Source organism: Alosa alosa, chromosome 24 (assembly GCF_017589495.1).
Source record: "Alosa alosa isolate M-15738 ecotype Scorff River chromosome 24, AALO_Geno_1.1, whole genome shotgun sequence".
Taxonomy (NCBI): Eukaryota; Metazoa; Chordata; class Actinopteri; order Clupeiformes; family Clupeidae; genus Alosa; species Alosa alosa.
Window position 1 is genome coordinate 8135293 of NC_063212.1, and position 21263 is coordinate 8156555.

The following is a 21263-nucleotide window of genomic DNA, read 5'->3' on the forward strand; positions in this document are numbered from 1 at the left end:
TGCACCATAAAGAGGGTCTAAAGTCACACCCACTCCTAAAAAACAGAATCACCCACATCAAAAAAAAGAAAGAGTACTTTATTCCTCTAAAGATTCCATTTTGTGTAAATTGACTTTTTTCCAAAATTAAATGTCTATTTATTTGGTTTGTGTAACTTAAATAAACCCTAAGGCAACGTCTGATATAAAAAATAAAAAAGGTGGTCAGCTTTCATCTGAAAAGGTGAGCACCACAAGGAGGAAAGAGAGGGAGCGAGTGAATAGGGTGGCAAGGTGAAGAGAGGTTCGAAAGGCGTAAGCCAAGAGAGAGAGAGAAAAAGAAGCTTTTGAGGCAAAGTTGGATGTGAGATGGTCATGTGCTGGTTGAGGAAGTAGTGACTGGCCCTTACACCCCTCTCTTTAAGTCACACACACCCAAACACACATAAACAGGCACGCACACCTCGAGCAGTCACTAAACAGATACCTGAAAAATCTGAGAGACAGACAGACCCCTGAACTACAGCAGTGAGCTCAGTCTTTTATCTGATTGGCTGTGCCCCTAGAGAGGATGGTGTCATGGTTAAGAAGATTGGCTAGAGCAACTTATTAGCTGGTCTGGTTGTTGGCTGATTGATAAGCAAGTTTCAGTGTGATGCTGTAACCTGGTGATTCACACAATCTCTCTTCTCTTTGTCCTGGCAGTTCCCTGAGGGTAACAGTGGTCCCTGTCTGTGTGCATCTGTATACTGGTGTGTTCTAGAGTGTGAGTGTATGTGTGTGTGTGTGTGTGTGTGTGTGTTCCCTCCACTTCACTCATCTCCCACGTTCCCCCTCCTAGTTCAGTATACTACAAAGTAACATGACATACCATCATGTCATAACAAAGCCCTTAACTGCACACTATATGAAGGGGAAATGAACGATCAGAAAATAGAAGGAATAAATAAAATAAAAAAAGATCAAGGCCTCATCTTTCTAATCTCTCCATCATGGTCAGCATGTTGTGTGTCCCCACTGGTCAACACAGCCACATTGCATTGACTGACTGCTTAATATGGCTGGTTGGTGTGAAGTCCAAAAGTGGCGGCCAGTGATTCGTGAATACACAGGAACCAGTCCGTTCTCCAATCTGTGCCCTTAGCCCTAATGGCAGCTTGAGTACTATATCTGCACATGTATGCCAACAAAATGTACACACGCACAACAAAAAGAGGAAAAAACACACACAGGGGTGTGTGCAGCATAACAATGACATGTTTTTTTTTTTCAAAATAAAATAAAAAAATAACTGCTTCCTTCTCTTCAAGACATTTTCAATCAAAATTAAATCAAAACCCAAAACAAACAAAACAACAAGTTGAATAAAATACAATGAGATGGTGAACATAATAAGCCCTGCTTATAATCTGATCTGATTGACTAGATTCGCTTCCCCTGCTCCTCTTCCCCCAACCTGAGAGAGAGGAGGGAGGGGGGTTGTGGGATGCGGTCACAGTCATCACCCACTCCTTCCATCAGTTCTGGAGAGGGCAGTGAGCCCTGTGAGGGATGAGAGGATGAGAGCTGTGGGGGGAGAGGGAGAAAAGGAGGAGGGGTAGGTAGGAGGGAGGGTGAGGGAAGAGCTTTTATTTCTTCTGAGGCGTGCTGAGCTTCTGCATGCCGCGGATCTTGTCCAGCAGCTCAGACACAAAGTCCTATGGGAAGAGGGGAAGGACAAAAAGGAATTATGATGGTCACAACAGATCATGGTATTTAGGACTTATTTTTGATGACCGTGCAGATAGATTGAAATCATGACTTGTAATGAAGCAATACTAAACAGGTATTTCAGAACATTTTACTGATATTTTATGCCATCTAAATCAAACAAATGGTCAGCTTTTTTTCAAATGAGGTTGCATTTAATATGGGAATGCACTGCCATTCAGTACAGTATTTGAAAGGGGTGTGCTTTGCTAGCCAAAGTGGAAGTGGGCACTTACGTCAGTAGGTTTGTAACACTCCACTAGCAGGTCCTGTCAAAACAAAAACAATACACAGACATTAGATCGGTTTTGAAAACTGTCCATGAAAGTATAATTGATTATTCTGAATCCATTTCCAATCCATCGATTTCAGTGCGCGTTGAAAGTGTTGGAATAGAAATCCCAATCATGAGTCGCTAGATTCGTTTGGATTTTTCCAGGCTAAAATAAATACGTAATGAACACATAAATGGCTAGCGGTCCTACCTTGACCCTTGAGGCACGATCCACATCACTCTGCATGTCCAGCAGCTCATCCACATCGATCTCCAACTCAGGGATGGCTTCCTCCTAATGGAGAGAGGGAGAGGGGAGAGGGGGGGTAAAAAATCAGTACAAACATATTAGTGGACAAAAGACATGTTTGCTTTGCACCAGGTAAGCAATTGGCAACCCAAACATATTGATGGTCTTTCTTTACAGCATGATTAAGAGTGAATGAGGTCGCCTCTGCATTAACAGGCATACAGTGTTGCCTGAAGCCAGAGAGACGCTGAGCACATGGGTACACCAGAGACAGCTCATGTGCAACAGTTGCTCCATTGTTTCTTAACACTCCTGTTGGTCATTACACAATCCACATGTATAAGTATATATACTTTTTTGATCACGTGAGGGAAATTTGGTCTCTGCATTTAACCCAATCGGTGAATTAGTGAAACACAAACAGCACACAGTGAACACACAGTGAGGTGAAGCACACACTAATCCCGGCGCAGTGAGCTGCCTGCTACAATGGCGGCGCTCGGGGAGCAGTGAGGGGTTAGGTGCCTTGCTCAAGGGCACTTCAGCCACGGCCCACTGGTCACAAGTCCAGAGTGCTAACCAGTTAACCAGTGGGCCACGGCTGCCCACCAGTCCAGTCTAATATAAACTACATACTAATACTTTGTGTATGGCAAATCTGCTTTCACAACCCACATAATCTGCACTTCAGAATGGTGACATATTCCCCAGTTGGCCAGTGCTATGTAGGCCAACTCAAATGGTAACACAACACACATCATAAACAAGATGAAGTCAAGTGACACTAAGGATCACTTGACTTGACTACTAAGGATACTGTGCTGCAAAACATGGATGACAGACTTGGTGGGTGATGACTGCATTGTGAGAGTTGAGCATGAGTGCCGGGCCTCCTCTCCTCTGTGCTCCAACTGTTGGCCCTTTAAAAGTAAGTCACATATGGTTCCAGACAGATTCCAGCCTTAAGTCCAGGGATCGCTGTGCACGTTTTAAAATAGAGCAGCGGCTCATTAAGCCCATGACGCATGTTGCCGGGGCTTTGTACAGAAGCTGACATCGCTGCAATTTGCCACTAGATGTCACTCTCCTTCAAACTATCTTTAAAGGACAGTGCGTTCCTGAGCACACAGAGCTTTTTATTTGTGCTTTGTTTATTTGTTTTAGTTTATTTGTTTACCTGCACTTGAAACTTAGAAGAAACATGCATATATATTTAAAAAAAAGCTAATATACATAATCATCTTTAATTACCTGGAATTTTCACCTGAAGAACTACATAAACAGTGTGAATTGTTTGACTGGTCTTACACTAACAGTATGCTGAACCCACATTCTGTGGTGCCAATATATCCAAATAAGTTAGTCCACACATCCTCATTGGCAGGAAGGAAAGGCAGAATGAGAAAACATATTTTTTAGACGTGTGTAGCTTTAAATAACTGGATTGATAAGCACATTGCTGCCTACTGATAGCACAGGGTCTGGCTCACATCACAGAGGCTATGCTTGTTCAGATTTCCTGTGGGAACAACTGGATATTCAGCAGATGTTTTTTGTAGAGAGTGTGAGTGAGTATATGTGAGTGTGAGAGAGAGAGGGGAATGGGTGAATGTGTTGGTGAGAGAGAACATCAGTATCATTTTGCCAACATTCCACCTAATGTTTGCTCTCCGTCTTGCTTCTCTTGTCCTCAGTTTTCCTTTCCTCTTCCAGGCCTCTCTTATCACTCGCTTTATGCTTCTTCTCCAAACACACGCCTCGTCTCTCTCACCCTCTTCCTCTACCCCAATGGCGACACAGATCCTCATTGTATTTGAATGTAAAAATATGGCTGTGTGCAGTCACGGTAGCTCCAACCCCTAATTACAAGCTAGACATCTCTCTCTTTCTCTCTCTCCCCCCTCTTCTCTCTGCCCCCCCCCCCTTTCTCCTCCTCCCTCTCTTTCCATAGAGTTGTCTTGTTCAATAAAGGGCTAGTTGGTTAATAGTCTGACTTTCCCTCGACACACCCACATCTCTCTATTCTCACTTTGCCAACAAAACCTGTTTCACCCCCTCTTTCCATTTTTTTACTCTACCCTTTTTCTGTACCACCATTCTCTCTCCCTCTCGGTCTTCCCCCTCTCTCTCTCAATTCACTCACACACCCTACAAATGTCCCTCTGCTTGCCTTCTGTGGGCATATGCAGGAACCTTAGCACATCCCCAGTGACCTCTATGGGGTTCCACTTTGATGACTCACTGGAGCCTGGGTTAGTACGACGCACACTGCTAATAAAAGACCCAGCGCCACCAACCACATGGGCCAGGGAGACGAGGCGGGATAGTCTGCTTCAGCAATACTGCTGGGCTGGAAAAGCTGAAAGAGTGAAAGGGAAAAAAAAGAAAGAAAGAAAGAAAGAAAGAAAGAAAGAAAGAAAGAGAAAGAAATAAAACAAAAACAGATATAAAGAAAGAAAGAAAGAACAGATAGAAGGAAAGAAAGAAAGAAAGAAAGAAAGAAAGAAAGAAAGATAGATAGAGATAGATAGACAAAAGAAAGAGTGACAGAAAGAAAGCTAGCTTCTGGAAGGGCTGAGTTCTGGGCTTGTTTCCTTGGGAGCCAGTGTGAGCTGAGCGCTCCCCTTGTTTGTGGGGGTTCTCTCGCTCCCTTTCTCCCTCTCTCTATGAGCGCTCCCGTTGTTTGTGGGGGTTCACCCTCACTGACCCTCACTGACCTTGTTGCTCCCCCTTGGTTAGAGGAGCCCAGACCAGCTGTCATTGCACCTGCCCAACTGCCCCCCTACCCAATCCTCTCCCATTCTCCCTCAGCAACTCCCCCTATCCCTCCCCGCTCACACACACACACACACACACACACAGAGAGAGAGAGAGAAAACATTCACACAGCGATGCACACAACCACTCTTGATAGAAACTTGAACAGGCCTCCTTTCACACAGATACACAGATGTCCTTAGGAAAGTGCCATAACCCGCCTTTACTCTACCTCTCACACACATACACAAGGGTACTTACTCACACACACACGGTAATTGAGTTGTAGATCTAAACATGGAAAATCAGCAGTTAATTTATGTGCAGCACATCTACAAATTCTAGATGGTTTTAGGTGTATGTGTGTGTGTATGTGTGCACAAGCTAAGTGGATATGAGGGGGGTTAAAGCCCTTAAGGATCTGAGCGAGACAGGAGCCTGTGTGTTTGTGATAGACATGACAGTCACAAGAGGTGACCAATGCACACTAGCTATCTGTGTGTGAGACAGACAGACAGACAGACAGACAGACAGAGAGACAGACAGACAGAGAGAGAGAGAGAGAGAGAGAAAGATGAGACACACAAAGAATGTTCAACCCCAACACGTGGGCACCATGTGCTGCCAGTCACTCATGAAGCGAGTGAAAGATGGATGGAGGGAAGGAGGAAATGATGGGAGGAGTGGGGGAAGGGGGGAAGAGAGGAAGAGGGTAGAGGAGCGTGGCACAGGAAATGAGAGAGAGAGACAGACAGTGTGTGACGAGCAAGAGCACAGAAGATTAGCGTCAAATCAAAGAGAGACAAGGAGACACAGAGAGCAGGAAGAGAGAGGGGGGGGGAAGGAAGAGAGAGAGAGAGAGAGAGAGAGAGAGAGAGAGAGAGAGGAGGAGGAGTTGAATTTGGGAGATGGATGCTGAGGCAGTGGCACGCTCTCGTTCTCAGAGCTTAAGTCAATACTCTGCTGAGGAGGAGGAGGGGGTGCCACCTTCTTAGCACGGGATGCTCATGATCAGAGCACATCGTGCATAGCAGGGGAGGTGATGGATAAGAGAACAGCTCTCATCATCCCTCCCAAGCGTGTGTCTGTGTGTGTGTGTGTGTGTGTCTGTGTGTGTGTGTGTCTGTGTGTGTGTGTCTGCTGGAGGTAATCCTACACCCCAGTGGTTACTTCCATTCCATTTCAACTTAACCTCAACCACTCCTGAATAAGTGCATGTTTTAAGAGACTGTATCGAGTGCATATGACTGGATTTGGAAACAATACAACTGTGTGTGTGTGTGAGAGTGTGAGTGAGTGAGTGAGTGAGTGAGAGAGCATCAGAGAGCCAGAGAGAGAGACCATCACACAATGACCTAAAAATAAGTTCAAAAATTCAGGGCTTTCTATGCAATAAAATGGCAGATCCCTGTAGAAATCTCAATCATGGTTAAATCTGGTTGAAAATCTTTGAATCAGTGGTTGAACCAATTGCCCTTTATAGTAGTGACGTGTGGGGCCCACCAAACCAAGATTTCAACAAATGGAAAAAGCACCCTATTGAGACTCTTCATACAGAGTTTTGCAAAATCATCTTAAAAGTGTACAGATGTGTCACAAACAATGCATGCAGAGATGAACTAGGCCAATATCCTTTAATTCTGGAAACACCTGAAAAGTAGTGATCCCTGCTAATTCCATTATAAAGCCCTTCAGTACCAGGAGATGAACAAAGAAAAATGTCCCCTCACTAAAGTGGTCCCGAGTTTGATCTCATCAGACCACACGCACTAACACCCCACTGGCACCGCATCATCTGAATCACAAAGCAACCGTAATTAGGATAAACCAAATAGCAAAACCTATTAAACAAAATGACATAACCCCAAAACATAAATAAAATGCAATTCTATTCGGCCTTAAACAGGGAATACAAGCTAGCACCCTACTTGACACATGAGAACTGTGAACCACTGACAAAGTACAGACTCAGCGAACACAGCCTGGCCATAGAAGTGGGAAGGGACAGACAAACATGGCTGCCGAAAGACACTAGACTGTGCCACCACTGTGACCTAAACACAGTAGAAACAGAGATACACTTCCTGACATAGTGCACAAAATACGTAAACATTAAGAGAAGAACCTATTTTGAAAAGATGGCAAAGGTCCTCCCTGAATTCTTGTAAGCGAGCGATTAGGAAAGGCTTTCCTTCCTCACTGGAGAGAAAGAGAAATGCCTCCTCCTTGCCGCTCAATATGTATATTCCTGCCATAATTAAAGGACCTGCTGAGGGGAAATTTACATCACCTAAAAATAAACACACACTCATACACACAGACACGGACACACACACATACACTTCTCCATTGCCATAGTTCATAATTCTGTTCAAATTCGTTTTTATTTGTGTGTTTCCCCCTCCTCCTCTCCCCTTTTGATGTATTTGACCCAAATGCTTTGGCAATACTGTACAACGTTATGGTCATGCTAATAAAGCTCCTTTTGAATTTGAGAGTGAGAGTGATTGTGTGTGTGAGTTTGCATTTTGATTTTGCTTTGTCTGGGGTTTTTTTTAGCAGACGGGGAATTGGAGAGACAATGCAATGTGTGTGTATGACGGGTGTGACAATCTGTGTGTGTGTGTGTATCCATGCATGTGTGTGTGTGTGCGTGTGCGCGCGTCTGTCTGCGGGCTGCCAGCCAGTCAGCACGGATGAGATGTGACAGTATGGGAGCGGGTCACTTTCAGCTCACACACCGCCATGACCCACATACTGGAACACATGGCCAAGGCTCACCCGCCACCGAGGAAGACGAGCCCTCTGTGTGTGTGTGTGTGTGTGTGGCATGGTGGAAACCGTCTGGCATCTCCACCACGCCACCAAGAAGACCGAGAGACTCCAGAGCGCCGTCAGAGAGGTGGCCCTCTGTGTTGCCTAGCAACAACACCCCATAATAACAGTGCTCCACGGGTTCCACTGCAGTAATAATATCTGTGAGCTGGGAAGGATTAACATTGATTGGGGTGTTTTGCATCAGGAAGTTTTGTGGTGTGTCACATATTTTTAATAATCTTGGTCAAAATATGTTCATAACAAGGTTCAAGTTAAGTACAGTAACATGGGGTTATGCAATCATAAGCAACTGTGGTGCTAACATACATACAACCAATAATCACTACTGCTACTGGTACATATTAGGGCATTTCAGAACAAAGACATCCTTTGGAGCATTGAAAAGCTTTACAAAGGTTTTCCTATGAGGAAACTACACAGTGATTCACGCCTTTGAATCAGAAGTGACTATATTGCCGTTTGGATTATGCCTGTTCAACTTAATCTAACCCTAGAGGAACTAGACTGTTCCTCTAATACAGGTTGCTTCCCTCTGTACATTGCTCACCGTTTCAAAATAATGTCAGCTATTCTCATTGGCCAGACCTTTGACTTTGGTCTGCCGTTTGTCAGTCTGTAGCAATGGCTGTGTATATATATATTATATTATTACACACACATACACACACACATGCAGGTTTCTTCTATTTATACAGTCATTGGTCTGTAGCACTGAAACAACTAAACTTGGCCATGCACTACATACTTAAGAGCACAAATGGCCTTCTGACCATCACCAACATACAAAACAGCCAACCACATGGGACTACTTTTGCCTGAAATGTGTTCGGAAATGAATTGGCTAAAGACTCATTGATTTTTTCTTGTTTCAATGCCCTGACTGCTGGTTGTGCTCTAACCTGAGGACTTGCTTGACAAACAGAAGTCTGATTTCTTTGAGGTATGACAATGAAACTGATTAATGAATACTTTCCAGAAATGAGTATACACTTGTGCTATTCACAGAAAACCCCCATGACTGTGCAGTTGGTGCTAGTCTCCAGTGTTTCCAGCTAAGTGAGTAACATGTACATGTGAGACAGTCTGTCACCTTCTTAGTCAAAGACTGGCAGTCAGGAAGTACACGGATCTTGCTGGACATTGCCCTTTAAAAAGTAACTTTTTGCCGTTACAACAACAAACTAGGTAATGTATTAATGCACAAAACGTCTCTTTTCCGTTTCATTTTTGAACAGCTTAATGCATCGACATTGTTCACACATTTATCATTTATATTATCAACATGAGTGTGACGCATTTCTCTCATAGACTGCAAAACGACGAGACAGGCTAGTACACACACGTTAGCGCTAGCTCACAGGAAGTGAGGCAAGATGGAACGTGAAAGATAAGACAAGTGAGGCAGAGAGGGGGGTTGTGGTCAGATGGAACACTCACATACCCTCATATACGTTCACGGGCTAGATGCAGGCCAGCTGTCTAGACGTGCCTGTTTTGCGTTTACCCGGATTTGTGCCCTGCCGTCAATTCACTTGTATGTGGCACGACACCATCCTCCGCAGTGGGGCCCCCTCCTTCATAATTAAAGACAATATGGGGGCTGGTGCAAGCATGTCAGCCCAAATAAGCAATAAGACATGAAGCCTGCCCAGCTGATTGCTCTTCAAACTGTAATACAGGTGGCCTGCAGGGGCCAAGAGGCCCCATGGTGCTCAACTTAATTTCATAAGTCTTGTGTAGAGGCTGGATCTGCCTTTAGCAGGCTGGGTCTTGAAAGACACCACCTCCAACGGAAGCACATGGAACGTTTTGTGACGGGATGGAACCTAATGGCCATTGAGCGCCGGAGTGACCGGTTTGACAGGTAGAAGTGACACATGCACACTGACTGGACCGAATGGAACATAACTGGCATAGTTGGTGCCAGACGTGGAGCGGCAGGACGCGGCAGGAGCGGCTTGAGGCGGCGGTGCCACGAGGGCCGTCTGCCGAGCTCTGGAGTAAAGAGTGGAACAGCAGTCACGCAGGGCAAGCAGCCAGGGACCACATGTTGGCTGATGAGAGAGAGAGAGAGAGAGAAAGAATGAAAGAAAGAAAGAAAGAAAGATGGGCACGAGTAGCAGAAAAGTCATTACGATTCCCAGACACCTAAACTGAATGCTTGATTACTTATAAGCTGTGACAAGCTTAATGCAGCGAGGGGCTGAGTTAAATCCTCACTATAGGAAGGAAGGAACACACACACACACACAAACTCACAAATACACGTGTGCACACACACACACACACTGGAATGGGCAGTGGAAAAATACAGAGTAAGCTTTCCATTTTCTTCCTCCCTCTGCAACACGCCTCTTCTTTTTTGGTTCTTTTTTCTGACTCTCTCTTGCTCTCTCTTTCCCCCAGTCTGACTTGCTCAATGCTCTTCAGACTGAGCATTTCCTATGATGGTTCTTCAGTTCGTTTTCTCTCTCTCTCGCCCACCAGTGCTCCCCATTAACACACATAACAGCAGCGTCTGGAGAGGCTCTGATGAATAAAACGCACAGAATATGTGACAGTTTTGTGTGTGTGTGTATGTGTGAGTGAGGATGTGTGAGTAAGTGTGAGAGTGTAAATGTGTAAGTGTAAGAGAAGGTGTGTGTGTGTGTGAGTATGTGTGTGTGTGTGTGTGTGTGTGTGTGTGTGTGTGTGATTAAGTATGAGTGCGTGTGTGTGTCCATGAGTGTGAGTGCTCGTCCCTTCAGGGCTGACATTGTGAGAGACAGCAGTGGGCCCATGGAGGCAGCCGGTCGGACCAGCCGGATCAGGTCTTGTGAGGGGAGAGCAGGACACACGCTGCCCCAGGCCAGGACTCTTGCGAGCGGGCAGGGGAGGGGAGAGGGGTGGGGTGAAGGGGCTAGAGCACCATGGCAGGAGAGGGTTTTAAGCTGCTGTTGTACATCACATACGCAAGTGTGCTCATCAGGAATTTGCAGACTTAAGAATAACAAACATGCAAGTGCTCTCATTCCCTCACACAACACACACACACACACACACTTCAGCTCCTAGCAGTTAACCCTCAGTGCACACTCCTGACAGACACACACAGATTCAGAAAGGAGAAGTTGTGCTGACATACAGTAGGTGACAAAGGGAGGGAGGCTGTAAGTGAGCGGTATTTCAATTAAATGGATCAGTGAAATCTATCAATCAAGGACAGAGCCCTCAAAAATAAATGTCTAATAAAATCAAACAGCTAACCAGGGAACATTGGAGATACTGTAAAAGAAGAGATCAGAGTAATAAAATTAATGAAGGAATGAACCGGGAAAAAGAGGGGGGAGCGGGATAGAAAGAAAGAGATCCAGGGTGAGACACTCATTTATGATCTTGGGCTGGAGATTCCAGTTGGAATGCTGATGTTTGGCCTGCACAAAGGGAGAGAGCAGTCTGATCTCTCGGGAGTGTGTGTGTGTGTGTGTGTGTGTGTGTGTATGGGGGGAGGCCAGTCACATGATCACACGAGACCTCTTTCCCATGGAGCTGAGGGCCAGCCAGAACACAAACACTCCACAGGTCAACGCCAGAGCTCAACAGCCCCACAAATGGTTTCCTGGCATGTGACACCAGAAAAGACAGACCAAGCTATGGAGGTGAAGAAAAAAGATATGGGGCAGGAAGGCATAAATTAAATATGTATGTTTGAAAAATAAATGTACATACATACATACATACATACGTATACATGTGTGCGACTGTGTGTGTGTGGGGAAAGTTCAGGGCTGAGATCTCCTAATTAAGATAAGTGATCATGGCTTCCTCTGTGGAATGAAGAGTGTTTTCGAGAGCGCGGCCTGTGACCAAACCTCATTGGCCGAGTCAATAAGTGTAATGTACTTAAAAGAGTGGTGGAGAGGATTTAGCAGATTTATGCAGACACTAACACACACACACACACACAGGCGTGAGAGATGGACAGAGAGAGAGAAGGAGCTAGGGAGAGAAATCATGACTGTGCTAAGTGCATCTGCGAGCGATAGATCTTTCTCAGTGAAGGGCTGCAGTCCCGCGTCATAGAGGATGTGGCGAACCAGTGTTAATCCTAGCAGAGCAGCAGCACCATCGTGCACTCATTCCCTCCATCCCTTGGCTACAGATGGCCTCTTCCTAGGAGATAGTTACACATGCTAAATCCCTCCATGGAATGCTGGCTGTGAATATCATGCACAAGTCTGCTTTAATAAATCTAATACAACATCCAATTCAATGCATAGACTAACCTCCATCAGTAGAGTGGTGCAAGGCTACTGACAATGCTATAATCTAGACCAAAGGAAGGTTTTTTTTAATTGTGACTCAAAAAACACTAAAAAGATATGCAAGCAACAACCCAAAGGAAGAGTAGGACACTTTCATAACATAACAACTGTGTTATCAGATTCTATGTGCAGTTCTTATTTTTAGATTTTAGCTTTTAGATCTTTCAAGAAGTTGGAGGAACCACACCAAACCATTTTAAAGCAGTCTCTCTCAATTGTTGTACTCCATTTAATGAACCATTCATTAAACCCTTACATTCAAAACAATGGGCTGAATGGCCTTCATGGCAAAATCCTGCTAAACTGAACCCAAAACTTTCTCCACTGGCTTCAGTATCTTTACCCACCTGTTGTGCTGCCAAAACAGGACTATGAAGATACTGTGGAAAAACTAGAATACCAGGAAGTATACGCTCTGGAACATCATCCCCTTTAAGTGGGTCAACAAATACACAGTAGCCGATGCCATCACATCCCATAATGTCGTCAGTATGGAAGAATTTCTGTCCTCAATTATCGCAGTCTTTTCTAGTCCAGATGAACTGACAGTGTAAGCAAACACAAAAGGGGTGAAACAATACATGCTGCAGTCAATCAGTGAGACTACAGCATACTGTAGATCATCCCAACCACAATAGTTAAGTGGAAAATTACAGTCCCACTGTTGACACACAAGTATTGTCGTTCTGGCACGACACCATGACAATTTGCCTACAGATGATTAATCAGAATATATGGAACTGGTTCTATGGTTGCCCAGCAACACAGCCCAAAAGGCTGCCTCACATATCATTCATCACCTTTACTCATTGCTCAGGATGACCTGTCTGACAGGAAAGAAAGGGCTTAGCAGAGACATGTACAAGGAGCAAAACAGACTCGAAAATCTGAGAACATTTGTAGGCTTCCCCAAGTGCAGCAGTTGATCAGACATGCCTAGTCCATTATGGGAATTGCCAGTCCAATCAATACTCCATATGAAGAAGCCAGGCATGATCAATCAATACTCTATATGAAGAGATCAGGCATACTCAATCCATCAGCGAGTATACTGATCCCCCCAGGGCTTCATAATAGATTAAACACAGCCACATTCTAGTCTTCATATGACCACATGTGATATTTGACCATGTTTACTGGTCAACAAGTAGCAGGACTGCTAATTGTCAGATAGCCAATCTTGCTTCTCTGCCTCACCTCCTCCATTTTTTCCCCCTCTCTTTTTCTTTCTTTCTCTCGCTCGCTCTCTTGCTAAAAGTCTGTCGTTTTTGGAGCGGAAAGAAGCCGGCGAACGTTCATCATACTCCCTAGGTTGGAGCACTTTAGGATATCCACTCTGACAGAATGCAAATGCCGATGGGGAGAGCTTGGTCAAGTCCTGATTTGCCTACAATTGAACTGAGGTTACACTTGAACAGTCATGACACAGGACTCATGGCATTGCTAACACACATACACACAGACACATGCATTTACACATACGCACATGCACACCCAGTCAAAATAAGGTCATTAGGGAAACAGGAAGCATGACAAAAATCGCTCCCCCATGATTAGGGAACATATTGTTTGCCTCGCTCTCCCTCTCTTAAGAACTTTTAATCCATCCTCTGAACGGGCAAGCATGTCGAAAATTGCAGAGTGTGGACAGAAAGAGAGCAAGAGGGGGGGGGGAAGAACAAAAGAGCGAAAGAGAAAGAGAGAGAGAGAGAAGCTGCTGGCGGAGTTCTCCGGGTTCTGAGTTAATTGCAGGTTCCTTTACTGTAATTACTCCAAAGCTCTTTAGTCTAATGAGAACATTGCTGCGGTTCTGTGTCGGTCAAGGCATCATGATTGGACCCCACCCTGCTCTTCAGACTCTATGCACACACCGACATGACCTTTGAACTTTGTGTGACAGCAAGGACATCACAGCAGGTCAAGACCTGACTGCCGATGCCGAGACTGAGGAATAGATGGATGGATGGATGGATGGATGGATGGATGAGGGCTGGTGGAGTGATCGGTCTAGACAGTGTGTGAGACAGAAGAGGGGCTTGTTCTCTCCTGAGAGATTGCTTGCTATGAGGAAAGAGTGAGTGAGAAAAAGATGGTGGAGGGGTGAGGGGAAAAAGCTTTTTAAAAAGGATGTCCTCAGCAGACTCTTTCTGCAAGACTTCCCGAGAAAAGAGGCAGACACAGACAGACAGACAGACACAGACAGACAGACAAGACAGTCACACACACACATTGACACACACATCCCAAATATTAAACTTCACATTCCCTAAAATGCATTTGCAGATTCATGGACAAACAGCACACAGACTAACATACACATACTCTGGTGTAAATCTTTCACAACAACTGCTTAGGGAATGTGGGAATATTCCATTACTATTTCACTGGACATTCCACGTCCCACTTACCCTGTACTGTCTGTGCACGAGGTCACTGAACCTCTACTCAATCCCAACGCTTGACACAAGCTGGCTCCCATACATCTCAATGTGGAGCCAGGCCAGCGTGGCACAAGCTCTTCACATGGCTTTAAATACGCTGATGCTATTAGCCTCAGCCACTGGTCCAGGCCAGACGCCCTTAAACATACTCCTCAGTGACGGGCCTGAGATTTTGCAGAATTAGATATTTGTGAGCAAAGACTTAGCGTCCCCCTGAACCAGGCGCTCAAATCGCATCCCAGACACATTCCCATCTGCTGATCCCAAATTACATGTGGGCCTGAAAGAGCAGCTATTTCCAGAAAGACTCTTCAAACCCTTTTACATAAGGTCGGCTGGACTTTCAGCTCCCTGCTGTCCAAGCACTTGGAGGACTAAGGTCCTCTAAGGTTTTGGCTTGGATGATTTTAACAAGATGGTCATTTCTTGGGAAGAGTATGTCCAGCAATAAGAATAAAAATGGTCAGTTTTTCCTAGAACATCACAGTGGATACTGATAGTTTAATTCTTTAAAGAATTGATGGCCTTGCTACTACCACCAAACTGTAGGCAAAAAGTAAATTCTTCATAGCTGACAACTACAAAAAGGTTTAATCACCAAAGAACATCCTGATGGGCTCTGGACAGAAACCAACACAGAGACTGAGACTATGAAAAATACCTTTACCAGATATTCTGGGATATAAATCAATCAAAGTATTGGTGATCTGTCAAAACAAACTAAAATTCAAATACTTGTTCCAAGAAAAACATAATTTGGCTAGATGGCTCTGCTGAGATCACAACGAAGGCTCTCTCGGCAATCACATGTAATCTATAGCTCCATAAAAAGCAGGTCTGGTCCGGTAGCTTTCTTAGCCAACGTTTAGCACACATTTACTTGTGCAACCCCAGCCACCTTTATTTAAGACAGGTATACACTTAAGTCGCCCACGTAAGCCACCATTTGCTTATGTTCCCTATATGGCCTTATTATGTAAATGCATGGTATCGCCATGATTGGATTAGCGAGCACATGGCGATTATCCTGTTGTTCCTTACACCACAGGCAAGTCTGTTGGAGGTTCTGAGGTGAGGGGAAATGGGGGGGCGCTAGAAGAATCATGAGGTGAAGGCAGAGAGGTCGAGGGGTCTCGATTGTTGTTGACGGCTAACACAGGGAGGAAGCGCAGCGCATGAGGAACGCTTTGAAGTTTCTGCATGGCTTCCTCTTTGTTACAAGACTGATAGGCCAGTATTAATATTAGGGCACTCAGGTTATGCCCACAACTACCCTTCAAAGCTAAAAGACAGCAGGAAAACAACGTATGGAATTTTCCGTATGGTATAGTATGGTAACTACTGGTGATTTACAAGTATTTGGCAATGTTGACAAATTATGGCATTAAATTCTCCATGGATGTTTTTATGGTTGACTCTGGTTGGTGGTTATGGCATTACAGTGCAGACTGGCCTCATTTGATGGAAGTACAGTTGGACCCGTTTTGAATTCAATTTGAATCTTTTTATTTTATCAGGGAGACAGCTTTGGATATGCTGATGCCATGATAGATCAAGGCCATCAACCTACGCACACAGCAACACAGACACACACATATCTGCATGCACACACATACACAGGTAAAGGAGCGGAAACGTTTGATAAGCAGCAACAGGTGGCGTGTACAAGCATGTGAGCATGAATGTGTGTATGTGTGTGTGCTTGTGTGGTCTCTGACACCTGTGGTCTCAGTTTCCTTGTGTTACTATTTGTACACTATTTTCAGGGTATTTCTTTCAAAGGTCTCAGGCAAACATACTGCATGCCTAAGCCTACAAACACACATATGCGCATATATACAGTGTATACACACACACACATCACTTGATGTGTGTGTATGTTGATCCAAAAAGTAGTAGAGAGAAGATTTGCATTTGCACAAAGACACACCCAATGGAGAATGGCAATTTTTTTAGTCCTGGTGTTGGTACTCATAACAACTCACTTCCTCTGACTTACTGGCATTTCCTGTTAGCTGTGATTCATGTCTGTGCCATCTAATCACCTCTTACTCCTTTATGATTTTATGATATATATATTTTATTCTCTCTCACACACACACACACACACACATAGCTGTTCGGCCTCTTTTAGTCATGCTACCTCACACTCAGACAGTACAGCAGTAGGTCAATATCAATGGTCACAATATCCCTATTTTTGGCTATTTGCCTTCTCTTCTCTCTTCCCACAATTCCGTTGTAGGACTTCCAAAACGTTGGGAATGTGCCGTCATTGGCCAGGGCAGGAAGTGAGCAAGCTGTGTAAAAAGTTAACTCTGTTACTCTTCTGGGATTTCAGAGGTCATCACATGTAACCGATTAGATGATTTGGTCCAGCATAAGTCTGCCATTGTTGGCCTCACTAAACATGTTTGTAAATGTTCAAGCTACTGGGAGGAGTAAGAGGCAAAAAAAAAAGAGTATAAAAGCTGAGAAGAAATATTGGCGGTCTGATGGCATGATATTTGATTTTCACACAGCCATGAAAACGGTGGGCGAGCGTGTTCATTTTTCAGTGGAAGAAAAAAAAAAGCCCACCGTGCACAAGATTCTTGTTTCTCTGGCCTAGGAGTGTGACTGGCTGTCTTCTCTCCTCCTCCCCCTGACACATGACCCTGGCTCTCCATCTCTCACTTTGAGTAATCCTCACACCTCTTAGTTCCTGAAAATTACTTTCTGCTGTTTTTCAGGGTCACTTGTCTCTGATTTTCCCATGAACTTGTGTTTACTTCTTCTATAGGCCTACCAACCGTTCTCTGTAAACATGTCATTTTTTTGTCTATGCCTGATATTTATAGGGTATAGGCGTTTCTCTGAGGAATATAAATATGCCTTATTATTCTAAATTGGTTTGACTAGGCTATATGACAATCTGACAGAAGGAGCCAACGGCGTCTGTGCCAACAAGATCCAGTTCAAACAAAAGCGCACGTGTTGCATAAAGAACACACACTCTGGCGCTCTCTCCCCTCTTTGCCATGATTCCCCTCTTCCTCTCCACTCTTTCTCCCTTTTCGCCTCTATTCAATTCCACGGGACAGGCCTTTCCCTCTTTCTCTCGAGCCACGTCTCCCTTGTTGTTCAAGAAGCGCCCTGCTACTCCAGTTTTCCACTACAGAAAGACCAGCCCACGTCCTTCCCAGCTGTGTAGGGGGTGACGCCGCCAAAAATGACTTTTTCACTGGGAAGCGACTCTCATTTCGCCTCCAGCTGGGCAAGCCTGTGACTGTGGCTCTATGCCACGCTGGCTTTCTCCAACCTCCTAGCCAAGTCATTTGCTTTTGGAGCACATTTTGAATAATAGAATCGGGGTAGTCACCACCGGAGTAGGCTATCTCTACCTATACCGTGGGGGTGGTGGTTTGAATATCTGAAATGAGTTTGAATGATATTGGATTTATTATTTTAATTGTAAGAAGCGCCTCAGAGAAGATCAATTTTGTGATATGCACAGTGCAGCCTTGAGGGGGAGGGGGTTAGAGACAGAGCAAAGCTTCGTCTCCACCACATGTTCATCTCTTTTGTCAACGAAAAGCGACCGGTCCTTCCTATCGACATTAGTTTTTGTCACCTTTGATTCATGCTGACTTAATCCGCTTCCGTTGAGTTCTCATATTTAAGACGGTCCTGACAAAAAGCATCTTTCTCCGGGTTAAAGAAAACAAATAGGCTAGCCTGAAATAGCCTAACACCTTCAACATATTTAGGCTATATAAAAAACTACAGTAGCCTACTAAAATGAGATTATGATCCGTAGCCTAAGGGACCTAGTGCTGTAGGCCTAATGTAAAGAAGAGCATGACTGCTGCAATGGTTTGTAGGCAAAGGCCGAGATTGAACACATTACTCGTGTTAGTTTGAACAATAGAGCCGACAGCCAGGTAAACGGCTGTGGTTGAACAATGCCTTCTAACTGCTACCGAATAAAAGAGAAATTGCTCTGGCAGGCAACTCGACCAAGTTCCTGTAATGTTAGGATTCTTAGAATAGAATATGGGTCAATGCCAGATTGCTTGACTCACGTCCACGAATTAACCGTTCACAATGTGAGGGATCATTATTTTGACTGACGCCGATTGATTTAGCAATTATGTCATTAACATCTACAGCTGTCACAGGTATTGCAGCAGTTTTGTTGTATAGGCTACAACAGAAATATGATCGCCTAAAATCGAAGCACAGTATCCTAGCACATATGCACGCTTAGGCTACTCAGTAACACCGCACGACAAGGATGTGAAGAGTATGCCACATTGTTGCACATCAGAATACTTTGTGGTAATACGGATTTATAATATCATTTGCTAGCTGCTGGCCTTCCGCTACATCTTACCTCGCAGTCGTACAGATCCGTTAGTTGGTCAATAATCCATTCTTCCAGATTCAGTCTCTTCCTTAATTCTTTCCGGTCGTATTTTACGGTCACCCTTCCCTGCTTCCGAACTGGAGTTTCGGGCTCCTCGGTACCAGTAGGCGTCTGGAAATACACGCGGGGCTGTGGGCTTGATTCCGGGCTTGTTACCGCCGCCATGGTCCGTCAATGTCCTCTTGATGCCGTGGGTGCAAACTCGGAGGTGTTCTTTTCTTCCCCGTGACGGTGTGCTGGTCAGTCAGCTTTGAAATGCCGCTACTACTGTGCTATTGTTCGCGACATGCAAATTTGCAAGGCATTTGGCAACTTTACGCGTTTAGAATGGCAGTTAAGGGTCATAGAGGATAAATTTGTAGACTCGTAATGTAGGCTAATAGCTCTTAACAATACAGCCACGCAGTTCACGATGAGTAGAGGAGTCCTTGCTTCAATTCGATCTCTGATTTGAAGCTGAAAAGTAGCCTACCTCTATTGCATCTAATTCAGTCAAAGCATCCGTTCCTCGTGGGTCCTTATCTGTGAGTGTAAGAGTCTAAAATTCAGCTGGCGGTGATTTCCGGTCGGAACAACTTCGGAAAAGTTCTAGATTAAGTCAACTTATTATGACAATGAAAATGTAGCCTACAATAATAAATTAGTTTTCGACCTTTCTCTCCTGTCCGATCTGGTTTTGTTCCTCCTTTTCCCCTCTGCTTTCTTTCCGTGCCTCCCTTGCTGAATGGTGCAGTGCGAATAGACCCCCTCCTCCTTCAATATCTCTCTCTCTCTCTCTCTCTCTCTCTGTAAGTAGGCTCAAGGCACATATGTTCACACACTAACTTTATAGCTTTCACTTAACCTGGTCATTAAGGCTTGAAAGAAAATATTTTGTTTTCAAAGAATAAATGTTTTGAGGACAATAATTTGATGACAACTATTTTTACATTTAATGTAACTTCTATTCAAACAAATAAGTTGTTTTTACCTTAAAAATCAACTTGTAGCCTACCAGCATATATCTTCATGTCAGATTGTGACCCATATCACATTAGAGTATCAATGTTTGACCAAAAATAATTTAAAAGCCACTATGTTTTCAGAGGGATTCACTGCAACTTTGTCATTCTAAAAGGCCTTGCATGCTCTTGATTTACCTTAAGGGTAAAGCATTAGCACCCAGAAACTCACTGAACTTTTAACAACCGGGAAATACCAGCTGCAGGTCTTCAAGTGGAGAGGCAACATTCCTCCCAGTCAGGGGCGAGTGGCCTATTGTGTGAGTCACGGCGGGGGACAAATTCCCCGGTGAGAGAAGCCGAAACTTTTAATTAGTGGCACTGCGAAGTGTGCTGAGGAGCCACGCTGGCAAGCCCTCTTCCACCAACCTCGCCCCTACAGAATATTGGAATACCACAATACAGTAACCACAAGGCGTCGGAGTAGGGTGCCATGCAGGCGTTGGTTGGAAACAACTGGCTGTGGGGCCCTAACAACACAGGCGATTGCACTCCATAATGGGCGCACAACCCAGAAAGATACGAGGATAAATAATTCAGTGCTTTGCGTCTGGATCTTACAGTCCAATAGGCCCAGACATGCTAGCTTTAACACACTTTGACTGGGAAATGTACGTGCACACACTCACACACGCAGAGGCATGCACATGTAGGCCTACACACTGCAGGTATGCCCCATTAATCAAAATAATCTTAAACACAGAACCATTATACCACCATATCATAATATCAAAATATTACTAGAAAAGGGAGATGGGCTGTCATCTGCGTACAGATTACATTCACATGCACATTTTCAAACAATTGAGCATGCTAGCATGCAATATTTAAGATGGAGATGGCTGGGAAACCTGCATCAGACTATGTGTGCAATCTACATGTGTGTCCAGATATGTATTAGATACAGTGTGTGTGTGAAGCAAGTGAAGAGCTGATGGGCCTCTGTTCCCATAGTCAAAGACTGTATTACAGACTCATGGCTGGAATGGGAGTGAAGAGGCTTTATGTGTGAAAGTGCACGCACTGTACATGACTAAGTATTGGTCATGTGCACATGTGGTCTTTAGAGCTAGTGAAGGAGGAACTGTTGGTCTTAACATGTTTGCATTGGTTTCAGAGTGACCTTCCACAGCTTTCGCCGACTTGATGTGACACAAAAAACCCTGTCTGACTTTCAGAATGAGGTTTACATAAGACAGTTGGTTGAGTATCTTTAGCTGCCAAGTCTCTGCCAACCCAGGGAGTTAATTGTTGGAAGGCAA

The 21263-nt window shown here is 44.5% G+C and overlaps 1 protein-coding gene across 1 annotated transcript; it reads right to left on the reverse strand.

The window, feature by feature from the left end:
- Positions 1-1251: 1251 nt before the first annotated feature.
- Positions 1252-19647, reverse strand: ppp1r14bb (protein phosphatase 1, regulatory (inhibitor) subunit 14Bb). Its single transcript, XM_048236872.1, has 4 exons — positions 18968-19647; positions 2214-2297; positions 1965-1997; positions 1252-1676 (listed from the first exon to the last, which is right to left on the reverse strand). The coding sequence occupies exons 1-4, from the start codon at positions 19163-19165 to the stop codon at positions 1608-1610; spliced, it is 384 nt and encodes a 127-aa protein (XP_048092829.1). The 5' UTR covers positions 19166-19647; the 3' UTR covers positions 1252-1607.
- Positions 19648-21263: the final 1616 nt, after the last annotated feature.